General features: G+C 40.0%; 1 protein-coding gene across 12 annotated transcripts in view; it reads right to left on the reverse strand.

The window, feature by feature from the left end:
• Window positions 1-12,198: 12,198 nt before the first annotated feature.
• LOC129718856 (MAP kinase-activating death domain protein) overlaps window positions 12,199-20,094 on the reverse strand; it is an 88,082-nt gene continuing 80,186 nt past the window's right edge. For all 12 annotated transcript variants that reach the window (XM_055670010.1, XM_055670018.1, XM_055670020.1 and 9 more), the window contains one exon: window positions 12,199-13,750. In XM_055670010.1, the coding sequence (XP_055525985.1) occupies window positions 12,947-13,750 (804 nt within the window). In that variant the 3' untranslated portion in view covers window positions 12,199-12,946. The remainder of the gene's footprint in view (window positions 13,751-20,094) is intronic.

Raw genomic sequence — 20,094 nt, forward strand, 5'->3', positions numbered from 1 at the left:
CGCGATGCAGTGAGATTCTTTAGGACCTGAGCCAAACCAGTTTGCGCGTTTCTGATCTAATAATTAGGCTTGATTTGCACCTCCAAATAATATTAAATAATAAAGGTAGAGTAGTAGCTTTGATACCGTGACCAGGATTCGCACCAATTTGTCATCACGCACTTGCCTATCGTGAGTTAGGTTTTGCTACTAGTGATTCTGCCTTTCGTGCCCTTCGAAATTCTGCCTTTTGAAATATTCTGCCTTGTGTGTACGGCCATAGAGTTCTGCCTTTCATGATTCTGCCTTTCATGCTTCTGCCTTTCGTGATTCTGCCTTCTGTGGCGAACCCTTCTAAATTATATCGTTGTCCTACGCTTTTTAACCCTCTCCCGCTCACAAGGTTTATCATAAAAATTTATAGCTTCACCAGAAAATTCAAGCTGAACACTTTGTAGACTAACTAAAATTACTGTCAACTGTAGTATTTCGAAGAAAATGCCCAGTGATGCTCTGAGGCAGCATATAAAAGTTTATGGAACAATCGTAAGCACAACAAACTATTTTATGTCAAGATATGATGATTATAATTCTTGGTGCTCTAGAGTCACCATGAGCGGGGAAGGGTTAAATCACGATTTAAAGCTGCTCGAAATCTGCTCGAAATCGCTACAGCGACAGTTCGCCCATGTACCAATTGTCATTGTAGCGTTTTAGAGCGAGTTTTTATTTTCCATTTAAAAATCGAAGGATAATGATATTAAGTTTTGGAAAATCGCGTTTCGCTCAGAAAATTACACTCTTTCAGATGATATATAAAAACCAGAAATACGTGAAAAGCTAAACAACCCAATTACTCTCACGGATGTCATCCTTGTAAAGGTGACACACATGAAAATTTTCCTCATGGGTTTCACCCCCTAGAAGTTTTACTCCATATCCTTCTCGCTGATTGTATTTACCTTCTTGGGGAACTTGGGGTGTGAAATAAACTCCACCTTGGAGGTCACTTCCTTCGTGGGGGAAGTAAAATACGAAGAGCCCTGCCAGTCGTTGCCATCCAGGGTGAGATAAGTCTTATAGTTCATCACCACCGCCACGTCGCGATTCACCGGGAAAATCGACTCGACTATCTTATTCAGCCGCTGTCGCTGCGTCTTTGCCTGCAACGCCGAGACCAATGGGCGGTTGCACCGACATCCCGGTCAAGCGCAAGCAGCGATGTAACCACTTTTCCCTCGGTCTGTCTTTTCAGCATCCTTTGGTATGTCTTGTTATTGGAACTCAGGGTCGTCGGCCGTCCGAAACCGGGCTTTTTCTCGATGCTCTGATTGTTGACCAATAGTGCGAAAATGTTGTAGATGCCGGAACGGGCAGAGTCCACAAAATGCCGCATGATGTCCGTTTTCGACGCAGCAGGGTAGCGTTCTTTGCACGCGCATATTTCTGAATGGAGTAGTTTCACTGTTTTCGTCTTCACGGTTAGAGTTAGACCATTTTACATCAGATGAATTTTATTCAGAATCAGTATGCGGCTCCTGTTTGCTGTAGTTTTATTTTTCAAATTATGAGTGTTATTCATAAAAAGAAATAGCAAAAAATAGTACGTTATAGTAGAACTATGTGTGCTGTGTGCGAACGTGATGGACGGACCTCGTCTAAGTGGATTATATGGTTAAATTTTATCAAACAAACAATCAAACTTAGGGCCTATTTGTGTGCGGTTTGGAACTATAGGTGTGAAAAAGAAGCACAAGTGTGTTTTGCGGAAAGGCGGGTGAAAAACGCTATAGCTTGCATATATACACGCAACATGACCAAACGAGTGATAAAGGAGGGAGAGCGAGACAGACAAAACCAGCTAAGTATCTTATGCCTTTCTTTTGCATTTTCTGCATTTTTCAATTTGCTGCAACGGCTGACGAAAAAAACTGTCAGCCGACATAACACTGATGCATAGGTTGATTGCTATGACCGTGTTTTGGTAGTGGTGTTCATGTTCACTACGCCACTAGTTATTACTGCGTTGGGACTCGTGTGTGAGATGACGAATAGTTTTAAATGTTCATTTGAATGTTTTATTGACGTGAAGCTTATTTTTAATAAGATCTCTTAGAAACCCACTATAGGGAATGGGCAAAATTTTATTGTGCCTGAGCAATACTGTTCGTGTTTTGTGAATTCTCTAGCTTTTGAAATTTTTACTCCCCGGTTAGTTTTTAATAATTATGCAAAATTTTCGTCACGAAACACATCCGGAACGATAAAATAAATAATTATTGCTTTGGCATTTTGCAAATAGATTACGAAAGTTGTATTGTATTTTTATGCTCATACGCATTTTATCTAACTATCGGGCTTTGAATGCATGCATGATGCCAAGTTTTCAATTTTATAGGAATTTTTTTTTGCGCCAAAGAAAACGACGTCACTTCCGATACGTTATTAGTATCCCTGTCCTTGCGCCGGTTTCCGTAATGTAATTGTTAATGTTGATTGTGATTGATAGTAATATTTCGGGCCCCGACAAACTAACAAATTGTCTACATGAAAAAATTGTTCGTCAGATTTTCTACTCACCAATCTACGCGAAATAAACGGATTTCTATAAACTTCGGCCGTTATTCGTGTCTATGGCGCGCTTAGTATTTACGATAATATAATGAATTCGTCGAGCTTGATAGCTTCGGTACGGTGAGGAAAATTTGTTAGATCGTACGCTAGCTAATTTTGTCCCGTCCATTTTTTTTTCTTAATCTAGTTTATTTTGCATTCATGACTACACTTGTTTTTTTCCTTAATCATTCGTAACTTTTCAGATAACATTCAGTAAATTAATGAAACAGAACCAATTAAACTACAGGTCAGATTACTGAAAAATACGTTAAGATCAGAGCAATTTATATTTGTTGAGTGTGTGTATCCGTGCGATCGTATAGAGTTTTACAGTCGATACTTTCCAAGAGGTCGTATTATCTAAGGATAGATCAACAACGCGTAACAGGGTCACCTTACGTGGATGTAATATAAGTGGCGAGGCGTCAGCGTGGATAGAATTTTTGTAAGATTGTGTAGCCGGCTGGAATAAATAAATGATATCTCTCGGAAGTAGTATAATGACCTCGCGCGGAGATGTCGGAATATTTGAGTTTGTTCAAAATTGGTAATATGTCCCGTAACCTCGCGCGCGCTTTATTTTTGCGGTGCATTAGCAAACAGAATAAGTTAGGATCGCATTACGACTTTCGTGGCCGATATAACGGACTCATAGGTGCTCAATCTCAGCGCGCCGTTTACCAAAACGAACCCTACTGCAAACCCCTCCCCTTATCTCCAACATCCCAGTGATTTTTCGTGGAAGTGCAGAGGTGTTCTCGGCTTCCAACAAAGCGAAAATCACGTCAAAAGATTCCCATACACAATCCTTCATTGACCTGCATTTGGATGCGGCCGGCGCTGGTATTGCCCAATATAAAGATTGAGGTCATCAGTTTTTACACATTGAGGATGCATGTTAGTCCCAAACATCATCTGTTGGTTCTCTGTGTAATTACAGCTGATCTGGCAATAACGGAGTAGCAACCGCGGGCGGTCAATCATGCTCATGCTCATGCTTACATCAGATGAATTTTATTCATTTCGTCAATCAGAAGTAGACAATAAACAATATTTAAATATTTTAATACAATGTACACTTACAAACTATTTTTTTTTATTCAATAAGCGTTGTGATCGCGTATTAAAATCATGCTTGTCATTCTCCTCAGTATGTGGAAAGAGCGGAGAAAAAATTCACCGCGCACTTCCCTTCCAGTATGTGCCTGCGTGTAGCAAATGCTTTCACCACACTGCTTCATTCTCCACTCCAAAGTGTCTCAACCAACTTACAGAGAGACAAACACACTTCCAGCTCACCGCACATCTGATAGAAACAAGATGGGTGAATCACTCTACAGAGAAAACGCAGAAGTATACAACAGTGTCCACTGGCGAGAAGTCCGGAAGGTGAAAAAAAACCTACCGGGCAGAAATGTTGTCCTCGTGTAGCAACACTGCGAAAACGAATTTCACCAGAGTAAATTCGATCGGCACGAGCGGCATGAGCAACGCAGTCTTTTTTTTCTCCCATTCTCTTTTAATCTTCTGCCATGCTCAAGAAACCAACTGTGAAACTCACCGCAGATAGCTCTGCAGTGTAATTATTGTGCGTGAAGTTCACACGTGTGAGAAAGTACACCATAGTTCATTGTCCCGCAAGAGAGAGATTTCAGATTTCACCGCAGTGCGTTCAGGTAGCTCAACAGATAAAAATCGTTTGTCGCTCTCTTTTAGCATGAGCGTTGATTTGCTCTTTAGTGTGAGGGCAGTTTTTTTCGCAGTAAAAGATGTTCTCCTGCACTCAAGAGGTTTCCTGAGGAGAAAAGACAAGCATGGCGACAGGGTAGCGTTCTTTGCACGCGCATATTGCTGAATGGAGTAGTTTCACTGTTTTCGTCATCACGGTTAGAGTTAGACTGATAGAGCTGTCAAATTTTTACTGCTGACTCATGGGTTACTATTAGAGATGGTCGGGTATGGGAAATTTGTTACCCGTACCCGACCCGTACCTGACTCAACGAAAATTTTCAAACCCGTACCCGACCCGGACCCGAAGTCTGGTTTGTTTAAAAAACCCGTACCCGACCCGAACCCGAAAAATATCTATTCCAACTACCCGTACCCGACCCGTACCCGATAGAAAAAAACGCCGAAATTGCCGGTACCCGACCCGTACCCGACCCGTCCTAGATTTTTTTTTAATTTTTTATTTCAAAATGCCTGGGTACCTCGCGTATTTTTAGGCTAGAACCGAGTGTGCGTGTGAACGAATGATAATGAACCCAAAGTTTCAGGCGGGTGGTCCACTATAAGGAATCGGTCCACTATGAAAAGTGCGTGTCTGGTAAAGTTTAAAATAAACGACGAGTTTTATAAACACATTAAAGGGAAAAATTTGATAATTCACTGCATTTGCCAAAAACCTGTAATTTTGAGTATAGATTCGGTGTCATCGATAAATTCTAAAAATCGGTAAAAAACAGATATTTCTGCACATGCAGCATCCTTGGTCACAGTACAAACCAAGACTATGCAATCGCTGTCAAATCTCATATATTTGTTTCGTACTAAACATCTCAATGCACAGTGGGAAAGCGCTGGCCATCAAAACAAATGTTTAAACGTCAGCTGTTTCATAATATTTTTCCATTATTGATATAACAATTAAGTGCTTAAGTCCAAAATTTGGGTGCAATATCATAAAATTTGATTTTTTTATAACTTTTCAAAGCTCGGCATACTAACGTTTTTGACATATTTAAAAAATATATATCATAACAGGGCGGACTCGATTATCCGGAACATCAAAAAAATTTTCATTCCGGATAATCGAATTTTCCGAATAATCGAATCACACAAAAAATACTGAAATTTTGCGATCAACGAACATAAAATAAATATTTCTTTTCTTTACTTTACTTGTATGATGCAGTGGCGTAACCAGAAGTTATTTCTGAGGCGAAAAGGGGAAAAATCTTGAGAAGCAAAAAGAAAATAAATTGGACATTGATTATTGTCACTTAATTCGGACATGTCCCAAACATGCCGGAAGTGACTTAAATGCTAACAAATATGCCAGAAGGGATGGTAAAGGCAAAATTTCGGAATAAAAATTTGAAATGGACACCAAAAAAATGAAATTCCGGATAATCGAGTCTAAAATTCCGGATAATCGGATTCCGGATAATCGAGTTTCCGGATAATCGAGTCTCCGGTTAATCGAGTCTCCGGATAATCGAGTCCGACCTGTACTTTCGAAGAAAAAGTTGATTTGTATTTAGTTTTTATCTGAGAGAGAGATGTATATTTTTGATGTAGCGAAAGTAGATTCATGGATTCAGTTTCCATCCGTGCAATTAAGATTTAGTAGTTCTGATAATCTTCTGTGAATTAAGGTTGAATTCAATGGGATTTGTCTACATTTTTTCATCGACAATCGATTGATCCATTATTTTTAACGCGGTAGATAATATTCAGCGACGTGGGAGGCGGTTCGAAACGGACAAATGCATTTAAGGTATGCAACGTATGTTAACCAGCTCAAAATATTGTTGCGCCAGCACTAAATTAAAGTTCGGAAGTCGGACTTCCGACTTCCGAACTTTCTTCCGACTTTACAAACACATAGAGCAACTGCGTGTTCACACAACATGAACTGCGGGAATGATTTCAATGTATTTGTTTTTGTAAGTCGGACTGACAGCGCAGTGGCGGCTGAGATGGTTGCAGTGTTGCGAGAACAACAAAAATAAGCGTCGGAAGTGTGCCTGACTGCCAGTTTATCAGCGACGTTTTGATAAGTTTTATTTAAATGCACAATAATAACCAATCCAGTCGATGTGTCGCTTCCCCGCAATGCTCTTCAGGCAAATAAATGTTACGAATTCAAAAGAATTTCAATTTCACAGTGACAGGCACCAGCAACGTGTTATTGTTTTTGGGTGATTGATGCAAGTGCTCTAAAGCAGTGTCTTCAAGGTAAAAATAAAAGTTTAGGCAGATTGTTTCCGATATCAACTGTGCCATCATTGCCTAGTAAGGTCCCGCCTATATGAGTTTGTCATATATACTGCGGGTGTCATTATTATTGATTGCTATACCTTTCTAGGAGAAAGAAAAAACCCAAGACAGATAATTGATTTTTTTTATATATATTATTAGTAAATAATGAGTATGTGTGTCCAATCACAAATGGTGACTTCTCAACACTGTTAGTAATTTGTAATTTTAATTGTTAGGATTTGTTTGCTTTCGCAATTAGGACTTATCATTCGTAGGGATTTAAACCTACTTGTCAAAAAAAGGGAAGTAAACTTACAACTAACTGAATTGCCAACTTATTGGTTATAAAGACAGCTTATCGTAGCAATTGAGGATTGCAATGATTTTTGTCAAAAATTGTTAATAATTTTATTTGACATAGCTTCTGATGGTTCAACACCAGTAAGTCTATGTAATTCGAGTTTACCAAACCAAGGAGGACGCTTCAAAATCATTTTCAGAATTTTATTCTGAATCCTTTGAAGCGTTTTCTTCCTTGTTGAACAGCAACTTGACCAGATCGGTACAGCATAAAGCATTGCTGGCCTAAAAATTTGTTTGTAAATCAAAAGTTTGTTCTTTAAACAAAGTTTAGAATTCCTGTTAATGAGAGGATATAAACATCTCGTATATTTGATGCACTTGGCTTGTATACTCTCAATGTGCTCTTTGAAAATAAGTTTTTTATCATAAATTAGTCCCAAGTACTTAACCTTGTCGGACCAACTTAAAATAACCCCATTCATCTTGACAACGTGATTATTGTTTGGCTTGAGGAAAGAAGCCCTAGGCTTATGCGGAAAAATTATCATTTGAGTTTTAGAAGCATTGGGAGAGATTTTCCACTTTTGCAAGTAGGAAGAAAAAATATCTAAACTTTTCTGCAATCGACTGCATATGACACGAAGACTTTTTCCTTTTACGGAAATGCTTGTGTCATCGCAGAACAATGACTTTGTGCATCCTGGAGGCAAATCAGGAAGATCTGAAGTGAATATGTTGTACAGGACTGGACCCAAGACTGAACCTTGAGGCACACCTGCTCTGACAGGAAATCTATCAGATTTTGAATTCTGATAGACAACCTGCAGAGTTCGATCAGTAAGATAATTTTTTAAAATTTTGATTAGAAAAATTGGAAAATTAAAAGTTTGCAATTTCGCAATCAAACCTTTATGCCAAACACTGTCGAATGCTTTTTCTATGTCTAAAAGAGCAGCTCCAGTGGAATAACCTTCAGATTTGTTAGCTCGTATCATATTAGTAACTCTGAGCAATTGATGAGTTGTGGAATGCCCATGGCGAAATCCAAACTGTTCATGTGCAAAAATTGAATTTTCGTTGATGTGTGACATCATTCTGTTAAGAATAACTCTCTCAAACAGTTTACTTATTGAAGAAAGCAAACTGTTTGGTCGATAACTTGAAACTTCAGCTGGGTTCTTATCCGGTTTTAAAATTGGAGTAATTTTTGCATTTTTCCATAATTTGGGAAAATATGCAATTTTGAAGCAGCAATTGAAAATTTTCACTAAAAAATCCATTGTGCTCTCAGGGAGATGTTTGATTAGTATATTAAAGATTCCATCGTCACCAGGTGCTTTCATATTTTTGAAATTTTTAATAATTGATTTAATCTCATTCAAGTTAGTTTCAATTATTTCTGCAGGTAAAAAATTCTGGGAAGAAATTAAATCAAATTGACGTGTGACTTCATTTTCAATTGGACTCACAAAATTCAAATTTGAGTTATGAACACTCTCAAACTGCTGAGCAAGTCTTTGAGCCTTTTGTTCATTGGATACAAGAAAACGTTCACCATCTTTTAAAACTGGAATAGGCTTTGAAAATTTCTTAAGAGTTTTCGACAGCTTCCAAAATGGTTTTGAATATGGTTTCAATTTTTCAACTTTAGTCTCAAAATTTTGATTTCTCAGAAGAGTAAATCTATGTTTAATCTCCTTCTGTAAATCTTTACAAATAGTTTTAAAAACAGGGTCACGAGAACGTTGATATTGACGTCTGCGGACATTTTTCAAACGAATTAGAAGTTGAAGATTTTCGTCAATTATTGATGAATCAAATTTCACTTGAGCCTTTGGAACAGAATAATTCCTGGCATCAACAATTGCACATTTCAATGCTTCCAAAGCGGAATCAATATTCACTTCGTTTTGCAAATCAAGCTCATTGTTGAAATTTCTCTCAATATGAGTTTTGTATCTTTCCCAATTAACCTTGTTATAATTAAAAACAGAGCTCATAGGGTTTAAAACTGATTCATGTGATAAAGAAAAAGTTATTGGTAGATGGTCAGAATCAAAGTCAGCATGTGTGATCAAATCACTACAAACATGACTTTGATCTGTTAGCACCAAATCAATTGTTGACGGGTTTCTTACAGAAGAAAAGCATGTAGGACTATTCGGAGACAAAATAGAATAGTATCCTGAAGAACAATCATTAAATAAAATTTTGCCATTGGAATTACTTCGAGAATTATTCCATGAACGATGTTTAGTGTTAAAATCGCCGATTATAAAAAATTTCGAACGATTTCTGGTGAGTTTTTGTAAATCACCTTTAAAATAATTTGTGTGCTCGCGTGTGCATTGAAATGGTAAATATGCTGCGGCAATAAATAAAATCCCAAGTTCAGTTTGAACTTCAATTCCCAAAGTTTCAATAACTTTCGTCTCAAGATGGGGAAGAGCACGATGTTTGATTCGGCGATGAATAACAATTGCAACTCCACCGCCGGAACTCTGAATCCTATCATATCTATGAACCACGTAATTGGGATCATATTTTAATTTTATGTTAGGTTTCAAAAATGTTTCAGTAATAATTGCAATATGCACATTATTTACTGTTAAAAAATTAAAAAGCTCATTCCCATTGGCCTTCAATGAGCGAGCATTCCAATTTAATATTTTAATTGTTTTATTTAAAATCATTGCTAAATTTTAAATTAGAAACAATTTTAATAGTAAAATTTGTGCCTATTTGAATGGCTTCAAACATTGATTTTGCCTGCAACATGGCGTTCATAAGATCGAACATTGCCTGTTGCAAAAAAGAAAGTTTACCTGCCGTAATAGGCCCCAGGCAGTTGACATTAGAAAAAATATTTTCGGCAGCAATATTAGCTGGAGTAATAGGTGTACAATTATTTTCTAGCGTGTTTTGCTTACCCATATTAACGGTCATTTTCGAACTACCAACACTAGGCGGTATAATGTTCGAACTACCTGTAACCTGTGCATAAGTTAAACGGGTATGCAAAGGAGTAGGTAAACTATGCGTCACTGGTATGCTTGGAGAATTTTGTTTTGAAGTTGGTTTTAATTGAGAAATTGAATTTTGTTTACCTTGCCTTGCCTTAACAATTGCTAAACGGACTGGGCATTGATAAAAATTTGACATATGGCTGCCGTTACAATTCGCACAGCGAAAATTTTTACTCTCTTTCACAGGACATGTGTCCTTTTTGTGAGAAGAGTCTCCACAATTAAGACATTTTTGGTCCATGTTACAGAATTTGGAACCATGGCCATAACGTTGGCAAGTACGGCATTGGGTGATATGCTTTTCACCTCCGCCATACTTCCTATAAGTTTCCCACTTTACACGCACATTATGCAAAGCATGTGCTTTTTCAAAAAATTTTAAGTTGTTAACCTCATTGCGGTTAAAATGAATTAAATAATTAACAAGGGAAATTCCAGTTCTCTGACTGTTTTCGCCTCGTGATTTTTGTTTCATTAGAATTACTTGGGTAGGGGCTATGCCAAGTAATTCTGTTAAAGTAAGTTTGATCTCATCAACGGTTTGATCGTTGGTGAGACCTTTGTTAAATTCAAAAGTAGGTAGTCTTGAGAAAGACTGATGGGAAATAACTTTCAGGTAGTCTTTAAAAGACACACTGACAAAACACAAACTTTGAAGCTATAGGCAGTCAAAGACCAGTCCACAAGCAACCGAAAAAACGTCTGATCTGTGGGACAGTTCAAGACGCACTGAAGCATGAGCGTTGATTTGCTCTTTAGTGTGAGCGCAGTTTTTTTCGCAGTGAAAGATGTTCTCCTGCACTTTAGAGGTTTTCAGAGGAGAAAAGACAAGCATGGCGACAGGGTAGCGTTCTTTGCACGCGCATATTTCTGAATGGAGTAGTTTCACTGTTTTCGTCATCACGGTTAGAGTTAGACTGATAGAGCTGTCAAATTTTTACTGCTGACTCATGGGTTACTATGACTGATGTTGCATGCATAGTTTCGTCAGTGCGTGTAAAGGTAAACCCATGAAAAATCGGCAATTTCTGTCAATTAAAAAAATCGTAGGTGAACGTCAAAAGTTAGCCTACCAATCATCAACTTATCAGGGCGTCAAAATTTCATTCAAAATGCTTTCACAAAGTATCTTATTCATTGAAAGTGCACATTGTACTGAAAACGAACGTCGATGAGTGGTAGATTACAAATGTAAGCAGTTCGACAGTCACACTAGTCCCCTGGCATTAGCTGACAAAAAATATGAAATGGTCGATGATCGAAATCAACAAATAGGCGTATTGATTTTCTTTTATATTGTTACAAACAATTTGATATATATCACGAGATTATGTTTTTGGTTTCTTGGTGCCTGCATGCCCAGAAAATATCAAGCTATGAAAGCCATGCCAAGTTCGTGAAATAAAGATGGCATCATTGATCATCACTGTAATTTCTATAAATCATTTCTCATTTAATACGCATTGGACGTATACAGTCAAGATTTTAGTTATAAAAAGCACAGCAGAGTAAAATTAATGTACTCAATGTGGTTTCTATTTTATTTAAACCTATTAGGTTTTCAAACCGCGGTTTTGAAATATGAAATATGCATAGCAAGATGAAATTACTCAAGATGCAACATCAAATTTGCTCATATCGTTTAAATTAAAGATTTAAATCCTATAAAACGCAATAAAAAGTTGAATGTGCAGCAATTTAATTCGTCATACAAAGTCGTAAAAAACACTTCTCTCAATCGTTCAAAATGCAATATAAAGTTTCAAATGAAGCTATTCGTGATGGCCTATGAAGTTATAATCAATCGAAAAGAATGGTTATCCCAATACACATAGTCGCATTTCATGCGTTTCAGATGGTCATAATAAAAGTAATACAGATAGGGATTCGAATAATATGTCTACTGGGAAACATAGTCCTATGCGTTTATATATTTATTCATGCACGTGAGAACTGCTTACCGCTAATCACAATGACACCAGCCAATCAAGATTAATGCTCAGCCCGTAATACCATTACCGGTCAGAAACCAAAGTCCACGACACCTGCGGCTCAAAAGTTTGCCATCTTTTTAATTGAGTCGCAAACGGCGGCCAATTGGCCACATTCCTCGACTTGATGTGCTGTTTGTGTGTGCATCGTGACCTTCGCCGCACGCTCGACCGACCGAAGTTGGACATCGCAGTTTTGCGTACCTACGAGACACTAGATAGAATTATCTGCGCTCGTGCTAGCACATGGATTATTAACAGTAAAATGGGGCTTGTGATACAATAAAAATACCAACGCGTCACCCGGAGCGGTAATTTTTGTTTGTTTCTTGTTGCTCGTACTTCTATTGATATCATTTATTTTTTTCCGTAACTCATTTCTAGACATTTGCCCGTATTTGCCTGTCCTCGTCGTTAACAGTCTGTAACACCATAAAGAGCTACTTTCTAACATGCTTTACCTTACGAAGGTTACTAAAAACAAACAGAAAAGAAAACAGATTTTAAAGCGTTGATCGAAAACAACATGTATCACAAAAATTACATTATTTTAGTTTCTGTCTCTTACTTTGCGGCGTGTTTTAAAGCCTCTCCTCCTTCATTGTAAGTGATAATAGAGATATAATTTCATCTTTCTTACCCTATTTAACCTACTAAGCACACGGGATAGAGGAGGGGGTGGAACAGAAAGTACAGGGAAGGAAATAGTTTTTTTCTCGAGGAAAATGGAGTGAATCGTGCAAGCAAACCTTTCTGATTTTGAGTGAAACTTTGGGTAAAAGTTCCATCAGAACCTGAGAGGATCTGCCAGACCGGTTACATAGTTGTGTAGGATTCCAACGGGGATTTATTGCGATTTTTGTTTGTTTCACAGCTGGTAACGAACATCGATTGTAATTTTTTCAAACATTCTATATGGATCTGTTGTACAATTAATTTGATAATAAGTTTGGTTCCCTCTATCTAAAAACAAAAAGGGTTCAACATTGCTGTTGATTGATACGTTTTTCTAGTTTTGGTAACTTGATATTGAACGCTGCTAAAGTTCTAAGTCCTCCGGAAGGAGTTGCCACCAGGCTGTGGTCTGTGGGCGGCTGCCGGTGGAGATTGGCTCAGCAGTGCTGGTGGAGATGCGGCCGACGCTTGGCGTTTCAACTGCCGAAGGGGACTGCTGCCGGTCATCGAGCTGCTGGAAGGGATCTGCACTGATCCCGAACGCTGCCCGAGACCGATTCGTGGTGGGATCGCCGGTGGTGGGCCCCGATTCGGCAAGGATGATTGCTGCGGCAGCCGGGACGATTGCGGTAGCACTGGAGCTTTCATTTTGGGTGGTTCACTGGAGGTGGAGGAAGGAGATGACGGTAATGATGAAGAAGCTGCTGCTGATGATGCTGTTGCTGGTACAGGTCGAGCTGGCAGGGATGGAGGTTGTTGCTTAAGCGGGGTGGGAGTAGGATTTGCTGATGGGGATTTTTCGATCGTTTGAGCTTGAGCTTGAGGCTGGGGCTTGCTAACGGGTTGTTGCTGCTGCTGTTGCTGCTGGGGGACAGGTTTGCTGATGATTGTTTGCAGCTTGGGTGATACTTGCGGTGGCAGATGCGCCTGCTGGACTCTATGGTTGGCCTGCTGCTGGTTTGGCGGCTGGACAGGTTGGGTAGCAAGTTTTGCTGCCGGAGGGGCTTGATGTGTCACCTGTTGCTTCGAGGCGGCCGCCGTTGTTGTCACCATCTGTTGGGCGGCGGCAAAACCCGCCGGACCGGCCACGCTGATTGCCGGGTACTTTTTCTGCCATTCCTGGCCGGCGGCTACATACGAGAAGACGCACAGCACCGAGTAGCAAATGTCGTCGGCCTTCGGAAAGTACAAGGGAAATGATATTAGATGTTTTAATTGTTTTTAGTTTTGCGTTGCTTTTGCTGAGTGGTTTGACGAATGGAATTTTTAATTTTGATTTAATTTTGATAAAATCTTTAGGTAAATTTTTTTTTTTTGAACATGCACGTAGCAAGCGAGTCGTCTCTAATCGGTGGCAAATAATCTTGAAAAATTGTATGTAGTATAGCCGTGCGCATTAAAAAAAAAATCAGCCTATGAGCGAAAATGTTTGTGGAAATTAGCTAAATTTGTGTATTCCAAATGAATTATGAATCCCTGGGCACTGTATTACAAGATTTATAACAGCGCGTGCTGTTGAAAAAGTATCAATTGATTTGTATGACTCTTTTTGTGTGAGTTTTGTTTCTGTTCTGTGAATAATGTCATCAGATTGCTATGATATTGGGACACAGGTACGAAATTCGAACTGAAGTAACGTCGTTGTCAGGCCGGTCGTCAGGTAAACAACATCGTCTTTATGAAAGAATTTTTAAAAGCTCTCAGCGATAAGTTTCTGGTGTTTGTGGTTGGTATTATATTATATATTATTATAATTTTGTCGTAAAACAAATACGATATAAAAAATTTTTTTAGCGAGTAAAATTAAAAAAAAAAAGAAAATTAACTAATTATCGTCTGATAATGGATAAAAGAGAAACAAAAAGGTAGAATTTTTCAAAAAGAGCAAAATTTAAACAGCAAACTTGAAGACGACTGTAAATTATATAATTAAAAGAGCCGGATTTTTCTTTCTATGAAAACCACACAATGTTGGCTAAACATTGGTATTTCATTGAACTTGTAGAAAGAAAAAAAAATTATAATTTGTCTAAAAACAATTTCCTCTCCAATTTTTGTTTTTTTTGTTTGTTTTGGATCAGAAAATGTTTGATAATCAAAACAAATAATTAAATTTGGAATTTTTATGGAATTGCTCTATAGCTAACAATTTAGAAAATAAAATCCACTGGAAAAAAATGTGACAAATAATGATTCTGTTTCAATAGACTTATTCAATTGAGTTCTTTTCCCAAATAATGGATTTTGAACTGAAGTTCTAGGCATGTCTTGATATATTTGAACGAATTTTTAGGTTCACAGAGTCTTACTATGATTTTTCTGTGTACTCAAAGTCAAATATTGTATCAAATATATAAAAAAAAACAAATGTTAGTTAAACTCATTGGTTCGATTCCCAATAAGGTTCGAGTCAGTGCATGGACGCTGTTACAGTCGAATCCCACTATTACGAGAATTTATATAGCGACAAATCTCTATAGCGACATTTTCAATGATCCCTTTTGCTTTATATTAACAAATACTAATCGTTTTATCGCCACATTTCTCTATAACGACGGTCCCTTGCGATGTCGCTATGAAGCGATTCGACTGTAATTGTGAAACTGTTTTCGTAACTTCCACGAGTAATGAAAAAACTGACTCATGCGATTTGTCACAAAAATATTATCTTGCTTTTTGCCCAAGAACCACAAGACTAAAACAACGGTTGTCACAGATATAAGTTTTATACAAACGAAGTAGTGAAACCTGAAAACCCTAAATAAAACAGTCATTAGGCGTTGTATTCGTAGAGATAAGCAGTTTAACTGAATTAGAATCGCCAATTCATTCGCAGAGTTTTTTGTGAGAAAAATTTTGCACTTCACTCTTGATGCCTTTCCAAAAAAAAATATGAGCAGAAATAAGTAGGCCGAGAATTGGTCTACTAAAATGTCCATAAGAAAGTGAACACCACAAATCAAAATTTAAAATTCTTTGTCATGCCAAATAGTTCAATGGTATGGAAAGTTAAAAATCCGCCAACAGTCATTTTTTTTATTTCAGATGGAGGGAAAAACACCTGGGAGACCAATCTCAGGTAGTGTGAGGTTTAACCCACAAAAAACTCTAGTCTCCAGCCCATAATGCCTTTCGGAACAGCCATCAGGTATTGCTTCGGGAAGCGGCTTTCGTGCTTTGTGCACCCTATTGGGTCTTTTATGTCTCTTAGCTACCTAATCGATACAATTTGGCAGGCACAAACAGCTCTCTATGTGTGCGGATCTTCACACATCCTCCGTACTAGGTAGTTTTCAGAACGCTTTTGATAATAAGGCATAAGAAAAAGACGTGCTCAGCAGTCTCTTTCGCATCCATGCACTTGGGACACATGGATGACCCTGCCTATGTAGACCCGAACCTCTGTAGAAGCTGCCTGAAGCAGCCATGACAGGATCTGGAAGTTCACCGCCTCCCAACCTATCCGGATACCACCGGAATAAGTCGGTGCATCCATCTACCCTTTGCGGAATTCCTGCCTACATCTATTATTCGAGGATGATCGTCTGGCACCTCGTATGACCCTTGTGTCACGTTGGGTGAAACAAACCACATCCTCCTTAATAGCTTAATGCTGATAGCCCGCGCTCAGTTTCCTGGAGTGCGTCCAATCCTCGATCTTGCATAGGCAGTGCGCAGCCGTCAACTCGACCTTTTCAGGCGACTCGCCGTACACCTCTAGTGTCATGTGGTCTGCGAGCCTACGATCACAACCCCTGTAGGGAACTTAAGTTTCAACACCCCGTCATACATGACCATCTACAAACAGGGGACCCAGAATGGAGCCTTGCGGTATCTCTACGGTGATTGGGACGCACTTCTGACCCTTCTCCGTGTACTCGATTCTGGAAATAATTTTCCAAAGTCTTGTACAACGACATCAGTTCGTGAAAACTGCGAATTCCGCACGCCAGGCGTGACGATTGCGCAATAGCGAATTTCGCGAATTTCCCATCTCTTAAGGCAGTCATCAGGCACCTCTGCATGACTGTTCGGAACAGCCCGGTCACTTTTAAGGTCGTCTCAATAGCCAAGTTGGGGAATCCATACGGTCCCGGTGCCTTGTTCACATTTAGGGAGTTGGCCATCACGATGTGTTTCTCATTCATAACCCTAACCTCTCCCTCGATCTCGACACTGCTGTCGTCGCTCACGGATTGGATATTCGGCCAAGGATTTGACTCATGGTGTGGAAAAAGTCTTTCGATGATACGCTCCAACATCGTTGGTGATCGCTTCGCAGTTGCCAACACGCCTTTGGTCTTGGTACTCGCGCAAAGTCTATCGAAACAGGTCCTCCTGCCCGCATTTATCGCTCTCTTGTTGTTGCAATTTTTTTTATCGTTTCCGACATATCAATTTCTTGAAGCACCTGTCTTTCTATCGATATTATCGCCAAGCCACACAAACGTTCTTGCGACATGGTCGATCGTAGTTACGTCTTATAAGTTTTAATTTTGAGAAACTTCTCTCGCCACTTGTTACTTACTTACTTTACTTTACTTTACTTTTAAGGCGACAGACCGATTATCAATCCAGTGCCGAATCCAGAATACGTCGCCATGTCACTCGGTCTTGGGCTGCTATCCTCCAATCGCCCCTAACACCTATTTCGCGTGCATCCTCGTCGACAGCACACATCCAACGAGTGCGGGGTCTACCCCGAAGTCGACGACCTCTATCGGGATTCCTGCTAAATATAGCCTTCGCTTGACGCTCATCCGGCATTCTAGCTACATGCCCAGCCCACTGAAGCCTGTCGTGTTTTATCCGCTTGACTATATCCGCCGTTTCGTATGCCTGGTACACTTCATGGTTCATGCGTCTGCGCCAAACACCATTTTCTAGTTTGCCGCCAAGGTTCGAAAAAAAAAACCCTACGCTCAAAAACACCAAGAGCTCGCCGATCAGCCTGTTTCAGCGTCCATGATTCATGGCCGTAGAGAGCCACCGGAAGAATCAGTGTCTAATAGAGTGCAAGTTTTCACATGTCACTAATGTTCCCAGGTAAATAAATTCGTCGACTACTTCAAATGTTTCCCCATCTAGCACCACCGCAGCACCAACCTCCAACGGACAACCACGCACTCTGCCAGCCACCATGTATTTCGTTTAGGCAGAGTTTATGACAAACCCTAATCTCGCAGCTTCTCGCCTGAGAGGTCCGAAGGCCTCTTCCACTGCTCTACGATTAATACCAATAATGTCGATATCATCCGCAAAACCTAGAACAAACAACAATATCGCACGCTAGCCTGGGGGCTAACGCGGTCTCGATCAACTAGATTAGTTGAGAGAATTCGTTATCGATATTGTTTTTCGGCACATTTTGCATGTTGTAGGATAAGTACAACGACACACCGTGCCCCAGTGCTGAGTCGAGAAAATTTTTCGCTCGAAAAGTTCCTCGACCTGATCGGGAATCGAACCCAATATCACAACCGTGTGGGAGAGCTGACCGACCGACATCGCTAACCACAGAACCACGGGGACCACCTAGAAGCGTGTGCGTTTTCGTAATGATGGTGCCGCTTCTCTGCACACCAGCTCTCCGTATAGCACCTTCCAATGCGATGTTGAACAATAAGTTCGACAGCCCATCACCCTGCTTCAAATCATCTAACGTCACGAAAGGGTCCGATATCTCACCGGCTATCCTGACGCTTGATGTAGAACCTTCAGGGGTGGCACGTATGAACCTTATCAGCTTTGTTGGGAAGCCATGTTCGAGCATGATCCGCCATAACTCATTTCTCTTAACTGAATCGTACGCTGCCCTGAAGTCTATGAACAGATGGTGCGTCTGCAAGTTGAATTCTCGAAATTTTATCGAGGATTTGTCGCAAGGTAAACATTTGGTCCGTCGTGGAGCGTCCCCCTCGAAAACCGCATTGGTACTCGGCAACAAAGGTCTCCTGCAACGGCCTCAGTCTGTGGAACAGGATGCGGGAGAGAATTTTGTACACGGTATTGAGAAGAGTTATGCCCCGATAATTGCTACAGTCCAGGCGATGACCTTTTTTGTAGATCGGGCATATGAGACCCTCCAACCAGTCCGAGGGCAATTCTTCATCAGACCACACTCTCAGCATGATCCGATGGATGGCACGATACAGCTGTTCGCTCCCGACTTTGAAAAGTTCGGCGGGAATGCCGGCCTTCCCAGCTGCCTTGCAGTATCTCAGCTCTTTCACTGCTTTCTTCACCTCGTCCATGGATGGTGGATCCACAGCTTGACCATCATCCTCAATAGTCATCCTGCTCCTTTCGACTCCACTGTTTCCCTCACCGTTCAACAGCACACTGAAGTGTTCCTTCCAACGCCTGGCCACCTCTGTTTTATCGGTTATCAGGTTCCCCTCCCTATCGTTGCACATAACAGGAGCTGACACGTTTCGATTCCTAATTCCGTTGACCTTCTTGTAGAAGCTCCTCGCATCGTGCCTGGAGAAGCAACCTTCCGCCTCCGCAAGAAGACGCTCCCAACGCTGTCGTTTCTTCCGGCGATGGAGTCTCTTTTCAGCGGCTCTAGCATCTCGATATCTACCCACGCTCTGACGAGTCACAGCCGTGGCCAACATGTGACCCCTGGCGCGGTTCTTCTCCTCCGTCACTCGCTGGCACCCAGCGTCAAACCACTCATTGGACGCAGCTGCCGCAGTTGTACCCAACACTTCTCGCGCTGTAGTGCTCATCGAACTGTGGATGTGTCTCCTGCGCTTTCATTGTATGTCTTTTCCAGGAGCTCAAAGAACACCACTTGTTACACTAATGGGTAAAGTGAGTAAAATTCTCAAAGATACAAAAACATTTGAAAAAGTATCAATCAGTTGATTTTTTGTGATGTAGTTTAACGCATTCATTGGAGTCGTCTCAGCTGGCAACACAGGTGATAAAATAATAAGTTCTTGGTGCGTTTCATGTCCATCGATGTCACACTCTTTCTTGTGTGTGAGGATTTTCTGTAAATGTAGACAACTTTTCTCTAACTGATCTGTACTACAACCCATTAAACTGTGAATATCATACAAGAAGCTGAAATTGTCACTGTCACATTTTTCATTAACTGGAATCGATCATCGAACGATGCAATAGCTACATCCAATACAGAGTAGCAGAAATTCACTTTGAAAGAGAGTTATTTCGATGTAATTGGTTCATCTGACTGTTCGTATGCAAACTGTTTCTTTATCATTCTCGGCCGAATTCGTGTTTCTGTTTGAAACTCCGGATTTACTTCTAAAATGTCGGCACGTTCTTTAGCATCAGTAATGACGCTATTCAAACCTTCATTTCTCATATTTCTCAAAAAGTTTTGAACGCTGCCTAAAGTCTATAGTGTTTTCGAGACTGCTATTTATTTTTTGAAGGTACTTACTCACTAAATTGATTTTGAACAAAATTGAATGCCAAGCTACTAAACTGCATAAGAATTTGATTTTTTTATTTTATTTTTGCTAGGCTTTTTGCAGTATTTCTTG

Source organism: Wyeomyia smithii, chromosome 1 (assembly GCF_029784165.1).
Source record: "Wyeomyia smithii strain HCP4-BCI-WySm-NY-G18 chromosome 1, ASM2978416v1, whole genome shotgun sequence".
Lineage (NCBI taxonomy): Eukaryota > Metazoa > Arthropoda > Insecta > Diptera > Culicidae > Wyeomyia > Wyeomyia smithii.